General features: G+C 41.3%; 1 protein-coding gene across 1 annotated transcript; it reads left to right on the forward strand.

The window, feature by feature from the left end:
- The first annotated feature begins 2,549 nt into the window (after window positions 1-2,549).
- On the forward strand, window positions 2,550-13,538 carry LOC121534582 (diencephalon/mesencephalon homeobox protein 1-A-like). Its single transcript, XM_041841162.2, has 5 exons — window positions 2,550-2,805; window positions 7,516-7,681; window positions 7,815-7,993; window positions 10,480-10,864; window positions 12,702-13,538. The coding sequence occupies exons 2-5, from the start codon at window positions 7,528-7,530 to the stop codon at window positions 13,124-13,126; spliced, it is 1,143 nt and encodes a 380-aa protein (XP_041697096.1). The 5' UTR covers window positions 2,550-2,805; window positions 7,516-7,527; the 3' UTR covers window positions 13,127-13,538.
- Window positions 13,539-18,467: the final 4,929 nt, after the last annotated feature.

Here is an 18,467-nt window from a genome sequence, read left to right on the forward strand (position 1 = left end):
TTAATGGGAAGCTCTTGTGACACTCCGGCCTTTAAACCTTTCAGATGCGCTGGACAGTAGTCGCGCTAAGCCCAGCGCAAAGCAGCTTTGGAGAAGAGGCGCTGAGAAGAACTCTTTCTCGCTTTAATTGCTTTAGAAACGGTCTTCACAATGAGACATTGCCTAGATTTACCTCCCGTTTAAATTCTTATTTCCATTGGTTCACAAGTTAATCCTCTTTCTTTCTCAGACCTCAAGAAGAAACCGAGTGATAGACGAAAGCGATGGAAACCGGAGAGGGACACGAGTTTGGTTGCGGGGCAGAGAAACAGTATAGCAAAACGTTTTACTGTTGAAATTACTATAGTCTACCATAAACTGAATAGTCTATGCATGGACGTTATAATATCTGCAAATGCAAACACGTTTGATAAAATAAAATAACATAATAATAATCATAATAATAACAATAATCATAATCATAATCATAATTATTGTTGTGGTTATTATTAGGCCTATAATATTAATGTTATTATAACGTTGAAATTACATTCATTTCAATCACGCTCATTTAACAAAGTATAGGCTACATAATTTTGTCAACGAAGTGAATAGTTCTGAATAGGACGAAGTATTCAGTAAAAAGCTTGCCATAATTCAACCCAAACAGCCTAATTTAAAGCAAAGATAAGGACCAACTTCTAAGCGTGCAACTTGTGCATTTGGACCATAAGGAGCAAAATGATTCCTATACCACCAAATTGAAATCTAGACAATATGTTATCTAGTGTCTAGAGATAATGTGTAAAAACATAAAACTATGTTAACCCTATTTTCTTGGAAAATCGCAAACTTGTTTACTGCACAAAAGTGCTCCATAATGGTTCCAGTTTCTCAAACTTTTGTATATCCCATGCAAAATCATATTCCATGTGGTTTAGCTTCAGACTGCAGATATTGACAGCAGTAGGCCTACCTTCGAATATAATTGGAATTAACTTTATAACATTGTTTACAGTGTAATCCGTGCATAATACGTGCGTAATTTCTACACATCTTGGGTATCTGTAAAACACCAACTCTCTCTCTCTCTGTCTTACACACAGACACACACACACACACACACACACACACACACAGTTGGACAAAAGTGTACGTTTCCCAAAGAAAGTTTATCCTTCAAAATTCAACTACTTGAATTGCAGAACAGGCTAAACATTCAAAGTCCAAACATATTCATGCATTTGAGTGTCATACATATTTAAAAAGGGGGCATATGTGATATAGAGGGTGAAAATGCAATATTCTCCATTCCATAGGATCTTTTGTCTGCAATTCAAATATCTGTGGATGAGAAACATGGTCAGAGATAAAACTCCGGTTAGGGAGTTTCACGCTGCCCTCTTTCCCCAATAATCTTTTACAAAATATGCAAGCTTTACATTAAAAGGCTACTTTGCGCTGCCCTTAATTCCCACCTAAACGGTTTTGCTCCGCGAGAAGAAATCTTCTCTAAAAACCTTTCAAGAAGAGAAGGGCATTATTGTTTTAATCCTCTTACCCGCAGTCATTTTAAGACAGGGGTTTTTGGAGGCTGGGATGGCGTCTTGTCTTCCCTATCCTAGCCCAAATCCTTCAAGGCCGGGAGAGATTGTAAAGGCACTAGCCTGGCATCTATTAGCGATCTCTCCAAAGTCTTTCCACCGCGCGCTCTACTCCAATTGCATGAGGAAAGCCGAAAAGCAAATACAAATCCACGTATAAGGTATTCGGTTCGCCAAAACGCAAAGACTTGCATCCAAGGACATCACTAATGTCAAAGTATTCTGAGAAATAAACATTTAATTGCAAAAAAATAAAAAATTCTGAAATGTCTTACGAAAAAATACAAAATAATTTAAGATACGGATTTTTTTTATATATAAAACTGCAACGACTGTGTCTGTCACTGGTAATTGGAAACAACAACTTTGTAGGCTACTACATTGAAATAAAAGATGCCCAATTTTCCATTTATAAATCAATATAATTAATTATTATAAAAGTATCTAAAATATTAGAAAATAAGTATTCAATCTTGTTTTATCTAAGTTTAAATATAATTTAACAGCGTTAAAATTCTGGAAATGTTATCCATCTACCAATTAAGGGCTACACAATATCAACACAATGTATGTATTCACTGACATCAAATATCCCTCAAAGGCAAGAAAAATATCAAATAGAATATTAATGATCTATTACAAACATCTTATAGGCGTACTTATTTTGTACACTTGTTTTCCAGAATTAAAAGGAGTTGGTACTCTTCTTAATCCATACATTTACTGAATGTTTATCAATTCAAACACAAATGCAAAACAAATACATGTAGACTGACATATGGGAATCTGCAGACATTATATTCTAAAGTTCATGATTTCGAATTGTACAGGGACATTGGCCAAAACTCTGCTACTAGTGGGGGAGAAATAGTCTATTTCTTTGATTGACAGCTTCAAGGACCACTAGAAATCTTACATGACCTCACAGAGCACGCTTTAAAATCCCTCTTCAGCTCGTGGCCGGGTAGATGGCAGCTTCCTATGTTGAGCAAGAGACGCAGACGATTCAGTCACGCGGAAAGTAGCAGAGCGCGCGTTTTTACACAAGACGAAACTGTGGACTTGCAATCGTTCCTTCCAAATCGCATGAAGAGCACGAGAAAGGTGGACATTATAAACAAGGAGACATAGCTATAATAAGAAATCCTAAGAAATCACTTTAGAATCGGGATACACTTTAGCATCACAACATCCAAAGACAACTCGGCTGTGTTGGCGAGAGGTAAGAACTTTTTGGACATCTCTGGGACTGTGTCAAACTTGTAACATGTTAATACATTGCTGGAAACAACAGTGTTGATACAAATATGGTGACAAAAATTATGTATTGGTGCACACTCTATGCATATAATATACCTTATCTTAATTGCACGATATTATGTTTTACAAGAAGTCGTCGTTGTGCCAATATCGAGCGAGCATTTACAGCTATAGTAATTATACTTTGGGCGCAGATGCGGCAAGACTCGACATAAGGAATAAAGTAGAACTATATTGAATTCGTACAGATTCATGTACATCTTTGTTGAATTTAAATGTGATGCAGTAAAACAATCCAAAACATTTCGAAGATACTTTTTTACCACAATTGGCTAGGCTATTTCATGGGAATGTGAGGTCATGCAAAAATGAATGGGAGATCTTGCAATTTTTTTATCTAAAAAAATAATAATACAAATTAATATGTAGATATACAGTGTTTTGTGGAAGCACTTCAGCGATTTCCAGTTAGGAATTATGAGGCAAGAACTTATTGAGTGTATGAGGCTTTCATGGCCTTCTATTGCTATTTTTATAGCCATAACAGCCACATCCTCACTTAGAAAAAAAAGGTTCTGGATAGAACAAAAAATAGGTTATATTGCTTGCTTCATATGTGGCACCCCTAAAGGTTCTACATTGAACACTTTTGTAGGGTTCTTTGATCAGAACCGCAGGAGTTCTTCTTCACTGAACCAAATTGGTCCATATACGGTTCTATATGGAACCAATTTCGGTTCTATATAGAACCTTAAGGGGTGCCATATATGAAGCAAGCATAGAACCCTTTTTGGTTCTATCAGAACCTTTTTTTCTAAGAGTGTAGACCTATCATTTCTCTTTCATAATTCTTAACATTCAAACAAAGTACATTTTCCACCCTCAGTTCAGATGGAATAAGCCCATGCAATTGTGTCAATATGAAATTGCAATTAAATGATGGTTTAATCGTAAATTAACGAATAATAGTTTGGTTTAGGCTGTTGTTAACCCGTGTGGCCTCCTCTTCACGGGAAATTCGCTAATCAAACACTTGTCTCGCGGCCTTTGACAGTCTGGAATACAAAAATATGTCTGACACCATGGGCAGATTGTCGCTTGCCATACACGAGCCGCATAGGGCCCAAGGGTTTTTAGTATAACATTTTTCCTAATTTAGTCAGATCATAGAGTTGCACTGTACATGGCAATTTACATAATTACGTTTTAATAATCGAAGCATTGAGCAGTGCTGCCTGTGGCACTCAAACATACAGCCTGGAGCAAGGATAGGCGTATGAATAGACAACAATGGCAGCTAGACAGAATAAGCAGGTTTGTGTGGTAAATATGGTAGGCCTATCATACATGCGCAATGCTTGTTATCAATATCAAAAAGAAGGAAACACATGAGAAGCGTAAATGTAAAAATAACAGTAGAAGCCTATCCCTAGTTCTCCTATCTCTCTCCACGCACGCACGAACGCACGCACGCACGAACGCACACACATGCACGCGGATGAACCGCACTGTACGTCCGTCCGGTTGATGATGAATGGAGGGCCTCGCAGTCGAAACCTATTTGCACTTCCATTAGACGGGGAGCCAAATGGAGATCAACATGCATATTTTACCCGCGGAGAAGCCATACATCTCAGCCAAAACGTTACCCCGGGGCGATGGGATAAGAGGCCGCGAGAGAGGGGAAGGAGGAAAGCGGGACCCATTCAACTCAAATACTTGGGGGAGCAAAGTAAATGTTTAGCGAAGCACCTTCTGTCCAGGCGAATTAAACTATTCCCTCTTGCCCTGTGATCACATTCATCAGGCACTGTGACTTAATAGGTTGGGAATGGGCACTGCGGGCATCATTTACACACCCACACCCACAGCTGCCATTTGCACACACAGACGGCTGCGAAATGGATATCAGCTTCATGGTGCTAAATCTGACTTTATTGCTCAAATTATTAGTGGTTGCAAAAACGTTTCATAATGCAAGGGGAAAAAAGGCAAGTTCGTACTTATTTGGATGGAGTGTTTGATTTCAATTATTTTATTTTATTAGTTAGTAAAACAATTTTCATGGCCCAATAGAGATTTCTATTTGAACTCATTTTGTAATAACACAATTATCAATATTATTCATACTACAATTAGGGTATAACATTATAAAATAATCATAGTAATATAATAATCACTAATAATAATAACAACAACAACAACAAATAATAATAGTTTATTACCAGGCCTATTCAATTGGTGTGCAGGTTACAACTATAGCCTATCATTTAAGGTCTTACTGTATCATAAATTAACATGATCAACGGATTAAGTAATATTGGATTAACTGTTGTGAAGTGAATTAACTTCAAATAAAGGCTTACTTGTCAAACGTGTTAGCAATTACATTTAATATTCAATTAAATACATCAATTTGATCATTATCACAGACTGCATGAAGTGCAGCATCACTGTTTTCAGAATTGAATTGTGTGTGGATAAATTAAATTCGTGACTGAATTTGAATTATAACAGCATCTTTAGCCTTGGGCAAGACTTGAGGCAGTTAATTATATTGTATAATGTTCTTATGTAAAATGTCAGATATATAAAATTAGAAATAGCCATGAGCACCATGACATTTCGAAAAACGACGACCTTTTTGAATGACTTGAATACCTACATTTTCAGTCAGCCGAATTACACATGGACATATACATTTTTGGATTAACTTAATTCAAAACATTCATCTTAGAAACATTTTGTCCCCAGTAACCCATGGTGAACTTTCTGTATCGAAGATGCTGAGTGGGCCAATGAAAATAGGCCTAAAGGAGCACAGACACCGGTGAAGAAAAAGCATTATGGGCTACCTCCCAGGCCTAGCATGTCAAAATGCTATAGTGAGGCAATTTAAGACTAGGATCGCTCTCTAGCTTCCAAGTCCCCAGATACCTGCCATGCATAGGAAGATTCATTTCTTATTTCTTGGACCTCTCTGTAATAGTCATAACTGCTCGAGCCGCCAAGATATCCCTTCTTGTCAACGACCTCGATACTAATACATATCTAATCGTGTCCTGAAGCAGTTCATTTAAAGCGGCGAAGGACCTACAAAAATGGAGGATGAGATAGTTGCCCTCGGAGACCTACATATAAGGCTTTGATTCCTTGTTGTAAAGTTATTCTGTCCAATAAACTCAAGGCTATAATTTGGGTATTTTGATTAGACTTATGGTAACTTAATATAAACCAACATTGTCCAACAAATAGTAGTTAAAATGGAATAGAGTGACTGCTAAAATTCATAGGCTAACCAAAGGACATAATTCTAAAGCAAACGTATTGACAGAAGGTATTTCAATTTCAATAGCCTATCATAACTGTTCAATATAATCCTCTGTGATTTCAGGTTACCATTCTGGCCCGGAACAAATCGTTTTACAGATGAAGGATCTTAATTTCAGTCAGTTTGCTACAGCAGGAACATAATCCTGCAGCAACAGTAAATGTGAATTGTGTGATTATAATTAATGGACATTTTTGTCAGGGTTGATACATTAGTAAGGGAAAATCAAGTCTGAAATTTCAAAGTGGAAATTACAAACTTCAAAAGCCTTTTTAATCCTCAAATACACTACAAGTTTAAAATGTCATGCATTGCATGACAGTTATCTTGCAACAGGGTGATTAAATTAAGATCCTATATCTGTATATCATTTCGAAAGCATTTAATAAACGCAATGATCTCTCAAAGCATGCAGCGCTTTCAAAAGGGATTTGCACTTTTGCTGCGATCACAGGGAAATGAAGTGATTAAATTTATTTATAAGGCATCCGTCACGCTTCATTAAGTGAACGAGTGATAATTACCCCAATTAAAAGCCTTTTGTACAATTAATGGCTTGAACCAAGCGATAATTGGATGTTAATGGATAACGTTTTTGTCTGACTCCAGTCTGCCGTGGCGAAAGGAAATGCGTCTATATCCGATTCAAATGACCACCAAGGAGATAAACTTTCAAGGGATATACAAGATGAATGGGCCTAGTCTATTACAAGCGCCACACGACTTTGACATTTTAACATGAACAAATTAAGCCATGGTTTATCAAGGATCAACCAACCTACAGATCACACGAAAGGTCTGCAACTTTTCATAAGGTGATCAAATGATGAAATACAGTATGCATAAATTGAACGTGCCCCACTGTCTACTCTAGGCCCTACCTACACACAACATCGAAACTATCATAACGCGTCAGATACCCCAAACACACCATGACAGTCGTGAAGAGGGCACGACAAAGCCTATTCCCCCTCAGGAGACTGAAAAGATTTGGCATGGGTCCTCAGATCCTCAAAAAGTTCTACAGCTGCACCATCGAGAGCATCCTGACTGGTTGCATCACTGCCTGGTATGGCAACTGCTCGGCCTCCGACCGCAAGGCACTACAGAGGGTAGTGCGTACGGCCCAATACATGTGACAAATAACTTTTGATTTGGTTTTGATTTGATAATTTTAGCCAACAGTGAATTTAGACCGTTCATTACACGCGTATCCAAAATGGGCAGGTTAACACACGCAAAAAATAGCCTATGAACAGCCCGGACAACTCCCCTTAGAGATAGACAAATAAAAACATGCAAGCAAATACTAACATGATTTATATGTGTGTGTTCCCACAGGTAGTGTCCGTCATGCAGCACTATGGAGTGAACGGCTACTCTCTCCACGCGATGAACTCCCTGAGCGCCATGTACAACCTGCACCAGCAGGCCGCGCAACAGGCGCAGCACGCGCCAGACTACCGACCTTCAGTGCACGCGCTCACCCTAGCTGAGAGACTTGCTGGTAATTGAGTCCAACAAACAAACCTTTACACACATACACACCTTTCAATTCATTATAACTTTCGGACATATTCCCGTGTCTAATTAATTAAACTTGCCGAGTCTCTTCTCTTCCAACGGCTGCACATTTCAAGACATCATCCTGGAGGCTCGCTACGGGTCCCAGCATCGCAAACAGCGCCGGAGCCGCACCGCGTTCACGGCACAGCAGCTCGAGGCACTGGAGAAGACTTTCCAGAAGACCCACTACCCCGACGTGGTGATGCGCGAGCGCCTTGCCATGTGCACTAACCTTCCCGAGGCCCGTGTGCAGGTATGGAAGGCAAAGTCACTACAGAATTAACATTCAGAATACATAGTACCATAGTCTGACATACACATAATACTATTGGTTGATATGGCACATATGGTATCTGATCAATCATAATTCATGACACATTTTTTATTTTTTTATTTCACCTTTATTTAACCAGGTAAGCCAGTTGAGAACAAGTTCTCATTTACAACTGCGACCTGGCCAAGATAAAGCAAAGCAGTGCGATAAAAACAACAACACAGAGTTACATATGGGGTAAAACAAAACATAAAGTCAAAAATACAACAGAAAATTTATATACAGTGTGTGCAAATGTAGCATGTTATGGAGGTAAGGCAATAAATAGGCTATAGTGCAAAATAATTACAATTAGTATTAACACTGGAATGATAGATGTGCAAGAGATTATGTGCAAATAGAGTTACTGGGGTGCAAATGAGCAAAATAAATAACAATATGGGGATGAGGTAGTTGAGTGGGCTAATTTCAGAATGGCTGTGTACAGGTGCAGTGATCGGTAAGCTGCTCTGACAACTGATGCTTAAAGTTAGTGAGGGAGATAAGAGTCTCCAGCTTCAGAGATTTTTGCAATTCGTTCCAGTCATTGGCAGCAGAGAACTGGAAGGAATGGCGGCCAAAGGAGGTGTTGGCTTTGGGGATGACCAATGAGATATACCTGCTGGAGCGCAGACTACGGGTGGGTGTTGCTATGGTGACCAATGAGCTAAGATAAGGCAGGGATTTGCCTAGCAGTGATTTATAGATGGCCTGGAGCCAGTGGGTTTGGCGACGAATATGTAGTGAGGACCAGCCAACAAGAGCATACAGGTCACAGTGGTGGGTAGTATAAGGGGCTTTGGTGACAAAACGGATGGCACTGTGATAGACTACATCCAATTTGCTGAGTAGAGTGTTGGAGGCTATTTTGAAAATGACATCGCCAAAGTCAAGGATCGGTAGGATAGTCAGTTTTACGAGGGCATGTTTGGCTGCATGAGTGAAGGAGGCTTTGTTGCGAAATAGGAAGCCGATTCTAGATTTAACTTTGGATTGGAGATTCTTAATGTGAGTCTGGAAGGAGAGTTTACAGTCTAACCAGACACCTATGTATTTGTAGTTGTCCACATACTCTAGGTCAGACCCGTCGAGAGTAGTGATTCTAGTCGGGTGGGCGGGTGCCAGCAGCGTTCGATTGAAGAGCATGCATTTAGTTTTACTAGTGTTTAAGAGCAGTTGGAGGCTACTGAAGGAGTGTTGTATGGCATTGAAGCTTGTTTGGAGGTTTGTTAACACAGTGTCCAATGAAGGGCCAGATGTATACAAAATGGTGTCGTCTGCGTAGAGGTGGATCTGAGAGTCACCAGCAGCAAGAGCGACATCATTGATATACACAGAGAAAAGAGTCGGCCCAAGAATTGAACCCTGTGGCACCCCCATAGAGACTGCCATAGGTCCAGACAACAGGCCCTCCGATTTGACACATTGAACTCTATCTGAGAAGTAGTTGGTGAACTAGGCGAGGCAGTCATTTGAGAAACCAAGGCTATTTAGTCTGCCAATAAGAATGCGGTGGTTGACAGAGTCGAAAGCCTTGGCCAGGTCGATGAAGACGGCTGCACAGTACTGTCTATTATCGATCGCGGTTATAATATCGTTTAGGACCTTGAGCGTAGCTGAGGTGCACCCATGACCAGCTCGGAAACCGGATTGCATAGCGGAGAAGGTACGCTGGGATTCGAAATGGTCGGTGATCTGTTTGTTAACTTGGCTTTCAAAAACTTTCGAAAGGCAGGGCAGGATGGATATAAGTCTGTAACAGTTTGGATCTAGAGTGTCACCCCCTTTGAAGAGGGGGATGACCGCGGCAGCTTTCCAATCTCTGGGGATCTCAGACATTACGAAAGAGAGGTTGAACAGGCTAGTAATAGGGGTTGCGACAATTTCAGGAGCTAGTTTTAGAAAGAAAGGGTCCAGATTGTGTAGCCCAGATGATTTGTAGGGGTCCAGATTTTGCAGCTCTTTCAGAACATCAGCTGTCTGAATTTGTGTGAAGGAGAAGCGGGGGGGCATGGGCAAGTTGCATCGGAGGGTGCAGAGCTGGTGGCCGGGGTAGTGGTAGCCAGGTGGAAAGCATGGCCAGCCGTAGCAAAATGATTATTGAAATTCTCGATTATTGTAGATTTATCGGTGGTGATAGTGTTTCCTAGCTCAGTGCAGTGGGCAGCTAGGAGAAGGTGCTCTTATTCTCAATGGACTTTACAGTGTCCCAAAACTTTTTGGAGTTAGTGCTACAGGATCTACACATCTTTAACATTGGGCAAAACATGTCAAAAAAATGACTCAGGCCAATTATTTTTTACAAGTTTTCATAAGACAAATAGTAAAACACACATACACACAGAATTAGCCTTTCTCAAACATATTTTTATAATCAGCAGGGAGCATGCTTCTAACCGTCTCCCAACCTGGCACATTTTAAACAGGTGTGGTTCAAGAACCGCAGGGCCAAGTTCCGCAAGAAGCAGCGCAGCCTGCAGAAGGAGCAGCTCCAGAAACAGAAGGAGGCCAACGGAGAGGGAGGTGACAAGGAGGAGGCTCCCACCACCATCACTCCAGAGAACCAGCTCCCCCCATCCTCCTCCTCTTCCTCCTTGGAGGTTGAGGGTCCGCCCCGTCCATTGGTGTCGGAAATTAGCATGGAGTTAAACGTGACCTCGGCAGAACAGTCGGGCTGCGAGTCGGCCACCGAGGACAACGCTACCGATAAGGAGGAGGAGTCTAAGCCACAGAGGGAGGAGCTCAAGAGTGAGAGGGCGATGACGCCAGGCAACGTCTCGCCACCCTGCAGGCGGCTTAGTCCCAAACCCGGTAAGGACAAGGTCTTAAATTGTGACTGACACTTGTACATCTCTAATATACATAGCTTCATTGGGGGCATTAGAAAACAGACAAAGTCAATCAAATTTAGAGGCATCCTTCAGGATAGTCAATTAAGAGTAAACATATGAAATGCTTACATTGTCGTCCAACATCAGTTCATTTCAGTCATAGTGGCAAATGAAGAGGTGGCACAGCAGCTTTGCCGGTTCTTAGTAAGTTATACATAGGTCTGCCTTCCTGCCTACCAGAGAAACGTAGTTTAAAGTCCTCCTCCAGTCTCCTTTTCACCTGATTACTTAACAAAAGGCACATCTCAATAAGTGGTCCAGGTATCCTCATGACATGACATAAGAGGGGGACCTTCCCTCTTTTGTTCTCTATTGTTCCTCAAGCAAGGTGGGAGGCTGATGACATCACAAAGTCCCCATCAGACCAACTCCTTGAATGCTGTACTCTTTGAAGTTTGCAGTTGTGTCTAAAAAAAATGTTTTACACTTTTGTGTGTGTACTTTACTGCAGGGGTATTCAACCGGGGGTCCCCGGCCCCCTATGGGTCCACTGAGGTACTGCAGGGGGTCTGCAAAAATATATGTACAAAAAGTGGCACTTTCATTTTTATTTCAATGTTTTTATGAATATCAATAGCAACAACAGACACAGCAAATGTTGAATTATACCTACAGTAGAAAAGAGGGGAATATCTTATTTCTAATGATGTCAACTTTGTTTCTCAAATATTGAGCAAAGTACACTCACTGGAGTATCTGACATAGGCTTTGAAAAAGCACCTGTGAGAACCAGTCGTGGCAAATGACGCTGGCTGCTGGAAAGCTTTCTTGACTTGGACATACATTTTTGCCAACACATTGTGCTTGTTAGGGAGCTTATACACATTATTTTGTAGTTGTATTGTTTGTATAATTTTGTTGTTGTATTGTTTGTATATTGTTATTTTACATTTGTGTGACTGTTCTTGTCTATCAGTGTATCAGTGTTTTGTTACTCGTCATGTTTTGTGTTTTTTTGTGGACCCCAGGAAGAGTAGCTGCTGCTTCTGCAAAAGCTAAATGGGGATAGCTGCTATTAGCTTTTCCGTCATAATGCTTACATTTTAGAAGGGAGGATTCAACTTTATATTCAAGTAGATATAGTTTACCCAATAGCAGTTTTACATTTTTACATGAAGTGGGTAAAGTTAGTAATCATTTTATGAGCAGAACGGCACAGTTAGGGGGATAAACTTTATTTCCAAAAGTTCTAAGCGATCAAAACGATTCGTTCTTGAAACGGGGGTGTCACCAAAGCTGTGTTGTATTCATTAGATATGTCTTTCAAAGATGCATTATAAGCTCAAAAATGTTTCAACAAAAATGACAATTATGATAATAACTGTGACTATTTGCATGACAATTAATCGTTAACCCAAATTCCATAATCGTCACAGGCCTAATTTGGAGTTACTTTTCTAGCTAATAGGCTATGGTAGAGTTGACACTTCTTCCAATTTATAATGTGGGGAGGTCAAAATAATGAAAAACGATCTACCAAATCTATTCATTTTAAAATGTTGATTATTTGTCCTTGCCATTATCATTCACTGGATAATAAGACAATATATGTGGAAAAAAACATGTTTTGCTATCATGATGGGGGTCTCTGGGTCGCTGGTTTGCTTGGTGGGGGTCCCTGGGCAAGAAAAAGTTGAAGACCCCTGCTTTACTGTGTTTATAATTGGGATATCACTTTTCAACAGGAAAAGTAAAACAAAATCACTGGAGGACATCTTTAATGTTCTTGACTCTTATCTGTTTTTTCCTTTACTCAGAATCCCCCATGGTCTCCCCGTCTGTGACGCCCTCGTCCATTGGTGTCAGTGGTGGGATCTCCCAGAGCCACTCCTACTCCTCCTCCCCGCTCAGCCTCTTCCGCCTGCAGGAGCAGTTCCGCCAGCACATGGCTGCCACCAACAACATGGTGCACTACCCTTCCTTCGACATGAGCACCCCCTCCTCCCTGCCCTACCTGGGCATGAACGTCAACATGTCCCCGGGACCGCTGGGCTCCCTGCCCTGCCAGTCATACTACCAGTCCCTGTCCCACCACGCGGCCCAGCAGGTGTGGAACAGTCCCCTGCTCCAGGCCTCCGGAGGCCTCCCCAACCACAACAGCAAGACCACCAGCATCGAGAACCTCCGGATGCGGGCCAAGCAGCACGCAGCCTCCCTGGGACTGGACACGCTGCCTAACTGAGCCACAGGATCTGAGTGCGGCCTAGCAGGGGCATCAATCCCACCCATCCCATGTCTGTAACCTCTGTAGTCCTGTAGGAATCATACCCTCCAGCAGAGGGTTTAGGGACATTGGTAGCCAGAGTTTAGAAAACCAAAATCATCTCACCCTGGACCGAGTTCTCTCCAGCTTCTTGCTTTATCAGTTGCCTAATTTCTGGCTTTCCACACAGCAGAGTGAAACACAACAAAGCACGCATAAAAAAAGAATACTTATTTGACCAACAACACCTGATGAGTCTAGGTATTCCTTACTCTTATGCTGCTTTTCGACTAACACCAGCGTTACACTAGTGTATACACCCTTATGTTATACTAGGGAAATTGTGTTTCCATAGCTAGGGCTGACAGTGAGGACTTGTTAAGAGCAGAATCAACAACCTCTGCATAATCAAAACAGTTGCTTTGTGAGGTGTTAAAGTTCACAGTTAGCCATTGTTATGTAAATGTCAGCTGAAAAGTACCAGTGGCCTGGCTTTGGCCCCAAGTGAGAGCAGGTCCGCCGGAGCCATGGCCCAGTGAGACACGGGTGCCGGTCCGTGTAGATGGAAATAGAAAAGTCTGAGCCTTTTGGGTAAAACACTGGGGCAAATCCTGTATGGAAATGCACCATTAAAGGGAAATGGACTCTAAACCTGACATTGTGAAAGACCAGGCTATACATAGGGTCTCTACAGCTGAGCAAATACAGTTCCTTTATAACTATTTACCTGTCTAGTGTTGCACTTGGTGAAAAATACTCTGCAATGTAATGTTTACAGAATTGAGGCACTTTTAAGGGAATTTGGGTCTTCAGGGGGAAAAATTAATCTGTGCCAGCATTGGTACCATTGAGAGACAACTTGTACTGTGGGACCATTAACAATTCAATTAGGCCTTGTATAGCACATTCTAAAAAGGCAAGCACATACATAAATATAAACTCAAGCCATGTTCTCCTCTATTGCTTAATTAGAAGTGACTAATTTACCAGTTTAATGGCCAGTATTAAACCACTTTGTATGGAGACTGGCTTGGTAATGAGAAAATTATTTCAGTGACTAAATGTGCAAAGCTTTTAATTACATTTTGCTCTGGGCAGATGGGAAGGAAGCATATGCAATTACGAACATGTATACCATTTATTATTCCCTTATATCCAAAGCTCTGAAGAAAAAAACTGCCACAAAGGTAAGCAAATGATGTGTCACAACTCAATGTGTCCTGCTGCACAACCAAAATAAGACAATAAAACAAGTAGAAACACAACTGGAGAAATGAACCTGCATATTTCATGTTTACACCTCTTTTCACCATCTACCCCTTCTGATGTAACTTGGTAACAGCATCCCTACACAAACTGAATAGAGGGTCCTTTAGGGCTGGTGGGGGGAGTAGTATACAGAACTTCCTGTTGTAACAGGAAGTTACTCTTTAAGCACTTGGAGGAGTGGCCAGTCTTTCAATTCTTGTCAATTATGTGTCTCTGATTCTCTCTGTGCTGGGATCCCATCAAGTCCATCCACTCTGACAATGTAAATTATTTCAATATGTAAATTAAGAAGAAGAAGAAGTCTATCTATTAATGTTTACTGGTACGGGAAATATAAAGGTTCTCATGTTGTAAATATATCATAAAGTCCGAGTTGGGGATTCCTGTAGTTGTCAGTTGTAACATTGTATTCAATGGGCTCACGCCATTTCCTTACCTTCTCTTCCCTGGACTACCGAAGGTGTACCGTCTGGTTGTCTATGTGTCTCCTCCAGTCGAGTTCCATTGTGGCTGTGATATTAAAAGTTCTACTGTTTCTCTCCAGCTGTCTCTGTCATACTAATTGGTCCAGTGGTAGATTTAAAACGATGGAGAGTAATCCATAGGCATTATTCTTTTTTATCTGTTAACAATGTAGGTTTGAACAGTGATGTTGCAAAATAAACCCTAAATAAAGCAATGCTTGGAGATCTTTATACACAAGGCTTCCTTCAATGTTTTTGTTCTCATATGACAAAGCTATTCACAGCTACTTCTAGAATAAACACAACATATACATATAACATATACCACATATATGTACCATATATACATACACAACATATAGTTGCCACTACAACATTGAGTTTGTAATACAGCAAGAATGTTACATTAGATTGAACAATAAAGTTAAGGGGGGCATAAAAACAGTCAAAGACAGGTTCATATTCATATTGCAATTGGGGAAGACAGAGTGCAGTGTGGAGGAACGGAAAGAAACATTTACAGGATGAGAGAGAATGTGTTAAACAAGGAGGGGGGAAAGAAAGGTGACAGGGATAACAAGAGAGAAAGACAGAGAATGTATATACACAGGAGCATGGCAGAATTACAGAGAGACAGAGAGAGAGAGAGAGAGAGAGAGAGAACATGGTAATCTGGAGAAATAAAAAGTGTGTGGGGACATAAGCCATCCCCGATGAATAAGCAGCCCATTATCCTGAAGAATGACGGCCCGGGGTGGTGATTATGCAGCTATTATATCTTAAACAGCGTGGTTTGTCAAAATGCATAAACCCCCCCCTACGTCTCTCTCTCTCTCTCTCACACACACAACACACACACACAGTCTAGCCTCTGGTAGGGTTCTAGGTTAGGATCACTGCCATCCTCCCCAACACCACTTTCTCTGCACCCTTGATTTGCCTACTAAACTGTATGCCGAGAGCCTGGCTGTGTCATTGTTCAACTGCTAATTGATTTGGCCTCGTTAAATAGATCCTCCCTCCCGGTATAAATACAAAAAAATGTACACAAGGCATCACCTGCTGTAACGGTGAATTTCTCTGTTATGGATGAACACTACCTCAAAAGCGGACACATGGGATAACAACACAGATTAGCATTGCGAACTTGAACGTAACACCGAACTTCAACCTTGCTGTGTTTTATTACATCGTAAGCGCCCTATTCCAAGGGCATCCTTGCTACAACACTGATATGATTCTCGATACGTAAAGCTGAATGTCCTTGTTATTCGAGGTAGCAATTTCCCCCCTGGGATTTTAAACCAGCAAACACTACCAAGTGGTCTTTATCCTACCCCCAAACACATAAATGCATGGACACACATATACACACACCAGTGCCTGAGGGCCCAACGGGGATTGCTGTAGTGTAGATTGTAATGATGTAGGGTCAAGCGTGTTCAGCCCTTGATGCAGGATAAGGTGCTCTTCTCTATAACATTCAGAGGAAAGTCTGCACATTGCCCAAATAGCCTACCTCCCAATCCCAACAATATCTCTGGACATCAATCTATAAATTAATCTAGCTGGAATAAGCCTCTACACCATAGCACACTGGATCATTGAGTTGAGCTCTTCCCTCATCATCAGTAACACTAACAATATGACTCTTATCCAGTCAAATGCTGTTCCAAGGTCTTTTTCATGTTGTTTCTGTTGTCCTAAAGGAGGGTCAATTCACAAAATATAAACTTAACCATCATGCTGAGCTGGTTCAAACAGGACAAGTGCATACATCCTGCTTGTTTGGAATTAGTATTTGGGTTATGCTTTATTTTACAGTCTTTGTCCACATCACTAAGGATCTATTATGATCCACACACACCAACACAGTTGTGAAGAGGGCATGACAACGCCTCTTTCCCCTCAGGAGGCTGAAAAGATTTGACATGGGCCCTCAAATCCCCCCAAAATTATACAGCTGCACCATTGAGCGCATCTTGACTGGCTGCATCACCGCTTGGTATGGCAACTGCTTGGCATCTGACCGCAAGGCACTACAAAGGGTAGTGCGTAGGGCCCAGTACATCACTGGGGCCGAGCTCCCGGCATCCAGGACCTCTATACCAGGCGGTGTCAGAGGAAGGCCCTAAAAATTGTCAAAGACTCCAGCCACCCAAGACATAAACTGTTCTCTCTGCTACCACACGGCAAGCGGTACTGATGCACCAAGTCTGGAACCAACAGCACCCTGAACAGCTTCTACCCCCAAGCCATAAAACTGCTAAATAGTTAGTGAAATTGTTCAATAAATATTGTAGCTACACGGACTATCTGCATTGACCACTTTTGCACTAACTTTTTGGACTCATCACATACACTGCTGCTACTGTTTATCATCTGTCACTTTGTTCCTAGTTATATGTACATATACTATATATACACAGGCAGTGGAAACGTGTTCTCTGGAGTGATGAATCACGCATCACCATCTGGCAGTCCGACGGACAAATCTGGGTTTGGAGGATGCCAGGAGAACGCTACCTGCCCAAATCCATAGTGCCAACTGTAAAGTTTGGTGGAGGAGGAATAATGGTCTGGGGCTGTTTTTCATGGTTCAGGCCCCTTAGTTCCAGTGAAGGGAAATCTTAATGCTTCAGCACACATTACATTCTAGACGATTCTGTGCTTCCAACTTTGTGGCAACAGTTTGGGAAGGCCCTTTTCTGTTTCAGCATGACAATGCCCCCGTGCACAAAGCGAGGTCCATACAGAAATGGTTTGTAGAGATCAGTGAGGAAGAACTTGACTGGCCTGCACAGAACCCTGAACTCAACCCATCGAACACCTTTGGAATGAATCGCCCAACATCAGTGCCGACCTCACTAATGCTCGTGGCTGAATGGAAGCAAGTCCCTGCAGCAATGTTCCAACATCTAGTGAGAAGCCTTCCCAGAAAAGTGGAGGCTGTTATAGCAGCAAAGGGGGGACCAACTCCATATTAATGCCCATGATTTTGGAATGAGATGTTCGACGAGCAGGTGCCACATAGCTTTGGTCATGTAGTGTATCTACATAAATGACCTCGTACCCCTGCACATCGACTCAGTACTGGTACCCCATGTACATAGCCAAGTTATCGTTACTCACTGTGTATTTATTATTGCTTTTATTATTAAGTGTTATTACTTTTCTATTATTTCTCTATTTTCTTTCTCTCTGCATGTTGGGAAGGGCCTGTGAGTAAGCATTTCACTGTAAGTCCACACCTGTTGTTTACAAAGCATGTGACAAATAATATTTGATTTGTGTACTTACATATTTACCAAATAGCTACATATTGCTTTCTTTGGTACCTAATGAAATAATTAATGCTGTTGATATCAAAGCTGAAACATTTAAGGGCTGACAACGTCCAAGAATAATGTAACTAATAGCCGATAGTGGGAATACTGTTGAAGCAGCTGAACTTGCAGATTGCTGATTCCTCAGAAAAAAAGGATGTTTTTTCAGAAACTTTATTTTGAGAAGAAAAATGCTCTTTAATTTGTCTGACACACTACACAGCCTCAGGAGCGAGCCCTCCTGCACAAAAATCACAGTGT

Source organism: Coregonus clupeaformis, chromosome 21 (assembly GCF_020615455.1).
Source record: "Coregonus clupeaformis isolate EN_2021a chromosome 21, ASM2061545v1, whole genome shotgun sequence".
In the NCBI taxonomy this organism is placed as follows: Eukaryota; Metazoa; Chordata; class Actinopteri; order Salmoniformes; family Salmonidae; genus Coregonus; species Coregonus clupeaformis.